This window comes from Micropterus dolomieu, linkage group LG02 (genome assembly GCF_021292245.1).
Source record: "Micropterus dolomieu isolate WLL.071019.BEF.003 ecotype Adirondacks linkage group LG02, ASM2129224v1, whole genome shotgun sequence".
Classification (NCBI taxonomy): domain Eukaryota; kingdom Metazoa; phylum Chordata; class Actinopteri; order Centrarchiformes; family Centrarchidae; genus Micropterus; species Micropterus dolomieu.
In genome coordinates, this window is record NC_060151.1 from 2,980,559 (window position 1) to 2,992,169 (window position 11,611).

General features: G+C 39.8%; 1 protein-coding gene across 1 annotated transcript in view; it reads left to right on the forward strand.

Moving 5' to 3' along the window:
• The window catches only part of hoxb2a (homeobox B2a), a 6,439-nt gene extending 4,838 nt beyond the window's left edge, over window positions 1-1,601 (forward strand). The window contains exon 3 of the mRNA XM_046030567.1: window positions 7-1,601. Coding sequence (XP_045886523.1) covers window positions 7-888 — 882 coding nt within the window. The 3' untranslated portion in view covers window positions 889-1,601. The remainder of the gene's footprint in view (window positions 1-6) is intronic.
• Window positions 1,602-11,611: the final 10,010 nt, after the last annotated feature.

Below are 11,611 nucleotides of genomic sequence, written 5' to 3' on the forward strand. Positions count from 1 at the left end.
CTGTCTCACTCCTTTATTTGTCTTTGTCTCCCTGCAGACTCAAGTCATGCGGGTCTGGATGGTGGAGGAGCCGGGTCCCGCCGGCTGCGCACGGCCTACACCAACACGCAGCTGCTGGAGCTGGAAAAGGAGTTCCACTTCAACAAGTATCTATGCCGGCCCAGGAGGGTAGAGATCGCCGCCCTTTTGGATCTGACCGAGCGGCAGGTCAAAGTTTGGTTCCAGAACCGGCGGATGAAACACAAGCGCCAGACTACGCACCACCGGGACGGCGGTGGAGGAGGCCACGAATCCAGCGACCTGGGCGGGTTCGAGCCGCTCGAAGGCGCCGATGCTTCATCCCCGTACTCAAGCCAGCCGCTGGAAGCATCTGGCACCGGGGAGGCCACATCGGAGGGCGAGCCGGGGAGCAGCAATCCATCTTCGGCCGCTGCTCCCACCGCCTACGCCAATGACAGCGGGGACAATGCACAGCCCACGCCGGAGGAGGGCTGCAGTTTGAGCCGTCCCGAACGCCCACCGCTGCCAGGGGCATCTGGCTCCTCGGACGCTGCTGCATCTCACCACTCCCCGCCTGCGTTCACCGCGACGAACTCGGCTGACAACACGGGCCTGATGCAGCTCAGCGAGGCCGGGCTCGCAGCAGCAGTAGCGGCGTCCGATCCGTCATTCTCTGAGCAACGGGACTCGCCCATCACCTCCTCCTCGGCTGCCCCTCCCGCCGCCTCCTCATCTGCGCTCCCCGATCTGACCTTTTTCGCCGGGGACGCCTGCCTTTCACCCAGCCTCCAGAGTTCCCTGGATAGTCCGGTGGATTTCTCCGAGGAGGACTTCGACCTGTTCACAAGCACACTGTGCACCATAGACCTGCAGCACCTCAACTTCTGAGGCCAGCTGCAACGTTTAATCATAAACGAAAAATAAAAGACAAAAGACGGAGTGGAGGGACAGGCCTGTGTGGATGAACAATCGAGCGGAAGAGACAGCACTCGGCGAGGACTCTGTTGTTTAAAAAGCATAAAAGCTTCTCGGCAACATTCCTGAAACATTTCTGAATGAAAATTCTGTTCGTTTTTAAATATATATTTTTTTCGTCTTCTTGCTGGTTTTACTTTGCCGCTAAATGTAGTTTAAGAGAGATGCATTTTTTATTTTAAACACCGAAAGGAAATTGTTTTTTTTCCACGATCGAGAAGTGGTGGATGTTTTACTCTCCTCATGTCCAAATTTCAGGTATTTATTGCCTTTCTTGTTTTTGATATTTTTTTGTTTTGTTAAAATGATGGACCTTTATCAGTGTGCGTGGATTTGTTTCCTCTAGTCCATTCTGGTGCAGCTTCATGGATCCTTAATAACTTCTCAGGAACTGTTCGCGAAGTCTAGGTGCAGAGAGCTGGACTGCTCTTACAAATTCGAAACTGAAGAATGAATTCATTCTCTCTCTGAACGTGGCGAGACGAGAGAGAGAAGCCCTGCTGATGACCCGAGTTTTAGACCCTAGTTTATTTATTGAGATTCTTTAATAGTGAAAATCCAAATTATTTATTGTACATATATTTTCATAGTGGAATAATAATAATAATAAAAAAACACACAAACAATTACGATGTGGACCATGTTGTTTATTTCAAGGAGTGCTGAATACCTATATAATACTTTTATATTTATATAATAATAGTTAAGAAATATGGCATGCAGTAGGCTACATTTATTTTTATGCAGCTATCACTAATAATTAATAATTAACTTTTATTTTTATAAAAGCCTAAATATTAATCAGAGTGAGTATTCAACAGCTTATTGATCGACATTTTATCATTTCTTAAATTATTTTGTTGCTGTTGCTTGTAATAGTAAGCAATATTTGAATTTTTTTGATGGTAGGCCTATGTATAATTTTCATATTCATTTATACATTTATACATTGCAATTAACAATATGCCTATAATTTCCAGTTTGTTTTTTTCCTAATTTTTAAGATACAGTTTGTCATTAAAATTAAATACTTGTCTTTTTTTGTTTAATATTTTCACCTTCTTATTTATGTTTAAATGCTGGCTCATAATTTGGACAGATTTAAATATGGCCCAGTCTAGTTCTCTCACAGTATGTATATATGTGTGTGTGTGTGTGTGTGTGTATATATATATATATATATATATACATATATATGGTTCATCTCATGTGACCCAGAGGTAACTATGAAGAAGGGGTTGTGAGGATATTTGCAATAATGGGAGAAACAGGCCAGAGCAGAATCTTTGTTTTCTGCAAGTTAGCTTAGCTAGCTGGGTATTCCTCAGCAGGAGCTTTCACCATGTGAGAATAGCAGAGTAACCACAATGAAACCTTTTTTCTGACAGCGTGTGAGACCCAGAGCTAACCCCAGTGAAGCACAACTCACCCTCTATTTGTAAGTGTAGCTTGGCACTACAAATTCTGTCAAGTTATCAGTAGGATGCATGGGGAGCTAACTCTGAGTTAGCATGGCTAGCTCCATGCTATTAGTGTGTGCGTGTGTGTGTGTGTGCGTATGTGTGTTGCAAAATAACTCCCCCCCCCCCTCCTCCTTCTCCTCCAGCAGAGTCAAAATGGCGCTGAAGACAAAGCAGGATGTGAACAATGAGCAGTGGCAGCCATTACAGGATGACTGGCTCACTGTGACAGGCATAGTGTGTGTGTGTGTGTGTGTGTGTGTGTGTGTGTGTGTGTGTGTGTGTGTGTGTTAAGAAGAGCCCCCCCAAAAAACAACCCGAAATGTGACAATTTTTTTATGCTACACATTCAATGCAGGTTTATGGCTAATTGCATAATAATAATAATAATAATAATAATAATAATAATAATAAAAATAATAACAATACACTTATAATATATTTTTATTTAGCATTTATTGTAGGCTATGTTCAAATGTCTGATATTTGCAAACCCACTGATTTAGAAAAAAATAACTTAGTTAGCAACACATCCAGTTAACCACATAGGAAAGTGTACAAAAATTCTATTTATAATATTGCAGTTTCACTGCCCATATACAGTAATTGCTCGTAACTGTCTATTGTGAAACACATTCAAGTTGAAGAAAATACTTTCCTGACTTTTTAAAAATACAAACCCACCAGGGTCTTGACCCATAGTTTATAAACCCTGCTGAATGTTCAGTCAAGTTTGGCTAACCAAATGCCGCTCCATCACCTATCATAAAAAAACAAATAGCTAAAAATATAAACATTTGGATAAACCTCCTTCTTTTTCTTTTCATGACACATGTGATGCATTCAGAATGGCGTGGAATAAAACATTCAGTTCAGAAGTTGAATGTCAATCTTATAAGCTGACAACAACCTTAAGAGTAACCTTAAGAATAAGGAATTTTCAGTTCTTTATCTGAGCCTTATTATTCAGTATTTATGGATCCTCAAAGTATGCAATAGAATCATTCAGGGACCTACTGATTTTCACAGTCTCTCAGACTGATGCTTCCACACTAATGTTATATCAGTGTAGTAAAGGAAACCTAATTGTCTACCTAGGCAATGATGCTCATTTTGTGTGATAATGATAAGAAATACAAAGCTGCACTGAGACAAACCCGACTGAGGTCCTTGCTTGTGAGCACACATTTGAAACTGTGTAGATGTAGTTCCCATGGGAGCCAGTAGGCACAACCATACAATAAGAAACACCACCAGAAAATACATCTTTGAAGGTTAGGGCCAGCTCAGGGCAAAAACAGTGTTATTCTACAGCAGGACGCTTTGTATCATGTTATCTAAATAGGTTATTAATGACATTATCCAAACAGTTTATGAAAATCTGTTGAATCACATCCCCCTGAGCACAAGATGTGATTTTAGTTTTCACACAGTCTCAACAGTCTATCATAAATCAGCAAATATTACATATGGCAATAATGCTTTAAATGTCAAGAATATGCAACAGAGAAGTACATTTGTACAAGAAAAAGCTTATTAATTATACTACTGCCATTACTACTTATAATAAAATAATAATAATGATAATAATAATAATAATAATAATAATAATAATAATAATAATAACAACAAAGTGCTTTACCTAAAAATGTGTCAAGTAAAGGACATAAGCATACTGTATATTCAAGATAAAATAAATTTGAAAATCTTTTCGAATCTTTCACAACAAATATGCTGTTTAAAGAAAACGTATTTAAGATGTCCAGGATTTTAAAACTGCAGTGATATGCTCTGTCATGTTATCTTGCAGAATACTAAAAGAATCTAAAGAGAAAAACAGTTAATTCTGCATAAAAATGAAAATCAATATTGCATCTGCATATAATGTGAACCAGTGGCAACACTGGCAGGAAACAGTAGTGTCCCCAGTATAGAACCATGGGGCACTCCACTGATCCAATGCACCTTTGAGGAACTTAAAAGCGTAATTGTTTTACTCTAAAGGTACCCTTCAGTATCCGTATGAAACGTCACCTTTTTCTACATCACAGCAAAACAAAGGAGGTTAACCCTGCCTGCTAGGGTTAGCCTCCACAGCTCCACAGCTCCTCAGCTGTAGGGTCAGCCGGTTGATGTGCATAAAGTCAGTGACTTAGGTTTACGCACTAACATTTCTGATGGTTATGGTTAACGGCAGGGCGCTTCGGGGGGCTGTCAACACCTTTAACACAAGCGTAGCTAGCTTGCTAGCCAGCTAGCTAGATGCCCCAGAGCGTCTCATAACTGTACTTTGTAACTTTTTCTGAAAGCGTTGGTATTGGACGCCCTGAGATGAGAATGGTCTCCATGATAAAGCCAAAGAAAGTGCTATTTTGAACAAATGAATTTGTTCTGACCCTTTATGAGCCTGCTCCTTATAGTGCACATGGGAGCCAACTATATTTTTGAACAGAGCAGAATTTGTTTTTCATGTTATATTATACCAATTTGATTTAAATTTGCAGTGCGGACAGTATAGAATTATTAATTAACCATACTATTTAATTAGTAACGTGTTATTTTTAACTAACCTAAACAACCAAATAGGTTGTTTGTTAATGCCTCCCAAAAAGACACATATGACCATTTCCCACCAGTCCAGCGACAGGCCTTATCATATAAGTCACATGATGTTAAACACGTAGTTAATATTGTGAAATAGTTGCAGTTTGGTTAGGTTTAAGACAACATTGTGGTTTGAGTACACCATGTAATTCAAGTCAGTAATGCTGTTTAACTTTATGTCTTGCAACAAATGAGAATTTACTGTACAGACAAGAGAGAGGCATCTAACTCTCAGTGGCAAATAAGTGTATTTCCCTAAATGTTGAACTATTTCTTTAAAAAAAGATGTTAACATCTATTAGAGTCATGCATGCAGTGTGATATTGCATTGGTTTAACTGGTAATCTGTACAATTTGACCAGAGTCTTAAGACAAAATAATGGCAACAAGTTGAAAGGTCGTCTAACTCTGCTTTTCTTCAGCCAATGCAAATATGAGCTGGCTTCAGCAAGTAGCTCTAAAATCAAGTGGCTGTCTTCCAAAGTCACAGACTTTCAGTGTAACAGTTCTTGTGTTGCGCCCCAAACAGTGTTTTTTGTTTTTTTTTCTGCAAAGCCATGGCCAAGGGATTCTTGTTGGTGGCCCAATTGTTTCCAGGACAGAAAAAACACAGCAATGACCCTTTACCACTGCATTAGCTAGGACAAAGATACCCACTTGCTATCGCTAACTCAGACTGCTGAAGCATTGTATTAGCTTTGCACAGAAAGGAGAGTGTGTAGGCTATGAGTCATACTTTACAATTTAATTTTTCCAGTAATTTTGCATGATCATGAACCAGTAACTCTTGAGTATTGTATTTATAAAGACTAGAAGGAAATACCAACTATCCTTGAAAAAGACCTGCAAACATAGAACTAAACAGACATATTAACTATACATTAAGCCCATATAAAAAGTGTTTCAAATAATACTGAAGACTTGGACTACAGCACTGCAACACACTCTCTCTCTCGCTCTCTCCTAACCATCCATCTAAGTGTATCTTGTAGACAAAGAGATTACAGCGCATCTCTATGCTGGAAGACATATCTCACCTTCTGAGTGTGAGTATGTGTGTGAGAGGGAGGGATTGAGTGTGTGTGTGTTCCAGTAATCTCTCTCTCCTGGCTGTCACCGCCTGTCGGCCCGCTGCCGTGCTGTAATACGTGGATTGCTCCTTTATCTCTTGCATCACCGTCACCATCACTGTTATGATTTCTGGCCGTGTGTGTGTGTGTGTGTGTGTGATATTGCATAACTCAGGCGTGATAGATCACCCACTTAGCAGTAGTGGCGAAATATGTGAGCAGTGGATTTTTATCATCCCGGGCGTCAAGTGGAAACTTTACCCTCAGACACACAGACAGTCCTGCTGCTGACACACGCTGAAACGTGCAAGTCAAAGTGGTGAGATTAAATAGAAAAGGAAGAACTGTCATTTTATGGTAGGTCTTTAGCCTAGTATTGTAGAGGTTTGGGAATAACGCCTTAGACTACTGTGTGTTTTATTGTTTTCATAGCGGCAGCTGTGCTAATATACCTCTGCAGTTTGTTGTCCGCACAGGAGCCACCTGTCAGGTACCCTTAGTTCCTATTTATTTTCATGTACTTCAAAAACTTTTTTCACTTGCTGTTGAATTGCAAAAAAAATGGCAAAATGCTTGTTAGGAGATCAGCATTGAGCCATATATGTTTACTTGTAATGAAAACATAATTGAGCTGTAAAGGGGATATTACTAGCCTGCAGAGTTGCAAATTATGGGCCATGGACTAGGCTATGTAAAGAAGATGAAGTCTACAGTACGCTAGCACTCACTGGACCACTTGAACAACATGCACAAAGAATCGCACATTTTTGGCAACGCAAAAATACTCCAACAAGTTACTTTCCTCAGTAAGTAACGCTGTAACGTCATGAGTTCCTTTTTGATGGCAGGAGTCTTCTAATCTAACAAGTTACTTTCAAAAGTAACATTACACAACACTGCTACTGTAGGTTCAAAATAGTTTCCAAAAGAAAACAAAAAGGCAAACTATGATTCTATGATTCCAATAAGGCACCTTTATGGAGGTTGAACATTAATAAGCTATAATAATAATAATAATAACAGCATTTGCATTTCCCAATTGAGAAAAAACTCAATTATATCCAAAGTATATTAATCTATATTATATAGTTATATAGTTAGAATCATGACTAGTATCATACTACTTAGTTCCCAGAAGTGTGTCATGTTCACTGTGAATGTTTGAGCCTCACTGTGATGTACGTGCAGTGACGCTTGTTTTCACATTGATCTGCTGAAGGAGAATTGTTTATCTGTGCTCACCAACAGAACATTTTGACATCAGTACCAGTTTGGGGACAATCATGGTCCAGTTTACAACTTACACAAGTGTGAAATAGAAACCTGGAACCTCGTGTAAAACATGTTTAGAGGGGCCTTTAAATAGTTATTAACCATTAATCAAGCTATTAGTAACTCATACCCTTTATAAGTGGGTGACTTATTAATTGTGTCAGCCATGTGCTTATGTTTGCAGCCAGGGGGATGTGCAGTTCTGTTTCATCTGTATCGATAATATTAGGAAATCACAGACCCTTGTGACTTGCCTTCAGGGAGTCTAAAAGCGTCAGTATTCTTAAAATGTTGTTTGATCGGACAGACAGAGGCATTTTTTATACCTTTTCAAATAGCAGCGATTGGTTGGTAGCCAGGTGCCAGGATTGGACCTTCTCTTGGCCGTTCTTTACCCTATTTCTGTCACTTTTTCCGTGTACACTTGAGTCCCACACCAAGAATGCCTTGGAGGAGAAACTATCCATAATTGTGCGCTGTTATCCCCATTTAAAACATGCATTCCGTCGAGACTACAGAAACACAACAGACGCAGAGGTCATGGAAAGAGATCGTGGGGGCAGTGTGATGCAACAAGTGGCAGCAGGCTTTTGCGTGTGACCATTTGGAACAGGTGTAAAAACGCTTGGCTTTGACATGATTCCTTTTCACGTCGTTCGTGTCAAGCATACTGAACCCTTAACTCTACATGCAGACATTCGCAGCTGAGAAGCACCGCAAATATCAAGTCAGATTGTTAAAATAATACTTTGGGTCCAATTTGAAGCCCGTAAAGGGCAATGGCATGGTGGATAAGACACATGCCTTTGGTGTAAGAGACCTGGGTTCAGTTCCCCACTGTAACAAATCCACCAAAGTGTCACTGACACTTACCCTCTAGTTGCTCCAGTGGTGTGCAACCTCTGAAATATATAGAAATTGTAATCGCTTTTTTGTGGCTGGACAGTAGCAATTGGTCCTGTTTTTTTCTCCAACCCGGTCTCACATGTGGACGCTTGGTCAAGAGGACTTGGCATCACTTGTTAACGCACTAGATACCCATTTAGCATAATTTTTCAATGCTACAAGCATTGTATGTCAGGCCAGTGTCAGATGATGTAGTATAATGAGCTACATGGTCTATAAAAGTACTGCTGAATGAAGCTGAATGCTGATGGTTGAGAAACTGAAGCATACTGTTTGATACAGGCTACAGTAAGAGTCTCATTCACAGCATCAGATAAAAGCGTTCATAACAAGAAAGAAAGAAAGAAAGATCACAGGCATGTTGCGCCTCTGACCTCCAAGTTTGTTTCCTGATGATGAAGTAAAATCTGTACTATATATCTCTAGTATAAGTAACACTAAATTAGGTCATTTTAATCTACAAGAGTAACTTGTTCAGGTATTCTGGGACCTGAACTATTTGTCAAGGTGCCTGTCCTGTCCTTTACTCCGAGCCAAATAGTCGCCCGGTGTGAGAGAGATCAGGTTTAAAGAGAGGAAACTAAAGATCAGAGCAGGGACATGGCTGAAAACACAGTCAACCAGGGTTCACATGTGTACATGCTGTGTGTGTGGCACCTAAACATGCACAGAGAGGAAATCATTTCCATACCTCCCTGTTTATTCTTTGTGTATGTGAATGGTGTGTTTATTAGCATCCACTAAGCTGATACCATCCATTCCTTAGGCGAGCTGAAGGGAGATGATCAATGCTTCTGCCTCTGAGGAGAGCATCAATACCCAACTTTAGCGTATGTGACAGAAGGCTGAATGGTTGTCCCTATACATGCGAACACACAGACACACACACACACACACACAGAGTTGTATATTAAGTTGTCAGGTAGGAGCCTATGAGGTTCTTCACAATAAAAGTCTTATGTTAGTTTGTCAGAAGAATTATGCCTATATCACGTGTGTTGGAAAAGTATAAAGTATTTTTAAAGAGGCTCATAAAGAATCTTTTCAATTCACAACACGACCCGCTCTCAAAGTACCGAAACTTGGCACAGATTCATCTAACATTTCGTGAGTTCGGTAACCAACCCTAGTCTTTCTAATTATGTATTTTTACAGTCTTAAAATGAGCAGATTCAGCACAAACTTTCTTGACTTGCAAAATTATTTTTAAATTGACAAACATCATGTGAACAATTCAAACGCAGTACAGAGGTTCAAGCACCTTTCACAGAAAGTCAAATGTTCCCTGGAGGAATACTTGTGAAAGCACACAAAAGTAAACATGCTCTGCACTTAACAATGCATACCTATATGCACGCCTAGTTATCTGCCAAACTCTCAGGTGTAGTGTGTTGATGTGGTATATGTATATGAGATTACGTGTACAGGTGTGTGGTGAATGATGCTCTAAATCAGGTGAAGTACTTTATACGCCCTGTCAATTCATGTGAATACTGCATTTATATGAAACGACCAACACCTCCGTCACGTGTGACACCTGTGTCTCTATTGTGAGTCTATGTAAATTGTTGGTGTGTGTTCAGAGGGTTGTCTAGTAGGCACTAGTGAGGTGTTTGACGTTAGTTGGCTCAATCGTTTGACACCCCAAGCCTTGGAGGATACACACCAAATTCAAACTACTCTATGTATGTGCTTGTCCCCGCTGCTGTCTCTCTCTAATAGGTCAATAAAGAGTCATTCCACGTGATTTACTGATATTTACCAAGGGACCAACACAGACAATTGTCAGTCAATTCAACTGCACCAATCAACAGCCACTAAATGGTCAGCTCAGACCGCTAACCAGCTGCCAAGTTTCTTAAGGGAACCACTGTCTGAGGAAATCTATTATGTATTAGTATTCTATTAAGTATTCTTTAAAGAAATACATTATAAAAGACAGAAAGAAATAACTAGACACAAATAAACAGCAGAACTCTTTTAATAGTAAGTAAGAACTAGTAAAGCAGGAGTATGCTTCCGTCTGATGATGAAAATCACAAGACAAGAACAATAATATTGGATGACTCTTTACAACCTTGAATTACATTCATTGACAAGACTTTATGTAAAAGTGTACCATTCTCTTTTTCATCAATATGCAATGCAATCTGCAGTAACTACAGTATAGTTATGGATAAGGAAAGGAGTTTTCCAATGAGACTAAAAGGAATGTCTGCCTTTTTTTTTACTGAAAGAAACTTGGTAGTCACGTGACATGGACACAGGTAAATAAAAAAGAATAGGCCAAAAATGTTATTTCTCAGAATAGAAATAATTAAAACTGATTGCCATCACATTAACCTGTCGTGTTGTTGAATTATCAAGGTCACTTTTGTGTTTTTAAGAGTGAGAAGGAAGCAGCCCAATACAATATCATCATATAAAAACAAAACAGCAGTAAGGTGGTAGTGACAGACATAAATTAAAATGAACAATAGTCTAATAATGATAATAAAAATGATAACAATAACTGGACTAATAATAATAACTGTAGCAACTGGTGTTGTGCAGGAACATGGGGGCAGCAGGAAGCCCGCAACTATAGATCCAGACTCCACAGCTCCGGAGCCAGAAAAGAAATCGACAGAAGGAGAGAGGAGAGGGAAGAAGTCCAGTTAGTTACATGCATGCATCAGATAAGAATGCATACAGATACATCATGGGAGGTCTCCCGGAAGTCTAGGCCTATAGCAGCATAACTAAAGGATGGTTCAGGGCTCACCTGAGCCAGCCACAACTATAAGCTTTATCACAGAGGAAAGTCTTAAGCTTAGTCTTAACCCTACTCTTAATTTTGATGTCACTGAAAGAAAAGCTTAACATGGGGATTCACAGTGAGGAAAAAAAACTTTGGGCAGTGGGTTGTTGGTTCTCTAATGGACTGGACGGCCCATGGTACAAGGCTACCTTGTCTGTTTGTATGAGATGCCAAAGGGGCATGATGAAACATCGGTAGCTTATTCGACAATCTGTGAATGAGAAAAAAGATTAATAACAAATATAATGGTAAAATAAAAAAGTGGTAAAACCAAAAAGGCTGTTAATCAACACCTGGGGTTGACCAAACAAACAGTTTGAGACTGCCAGACTCTGGTGCGGTTTGTTTATCCTGTGAAAGCAAAGCAGACAGGATTGTATTAAAGCAGGCGAGTGATGTTAGCGTAAATTCAAAACTAAATTAGATTTAATCAATCAGATCATGAATGTTAAGAAAGTGATCCTTTAGTATCCATTTCAACATGTATGCACTTTGAAATGTGAGTTCTGGAATTGCCTCTGATA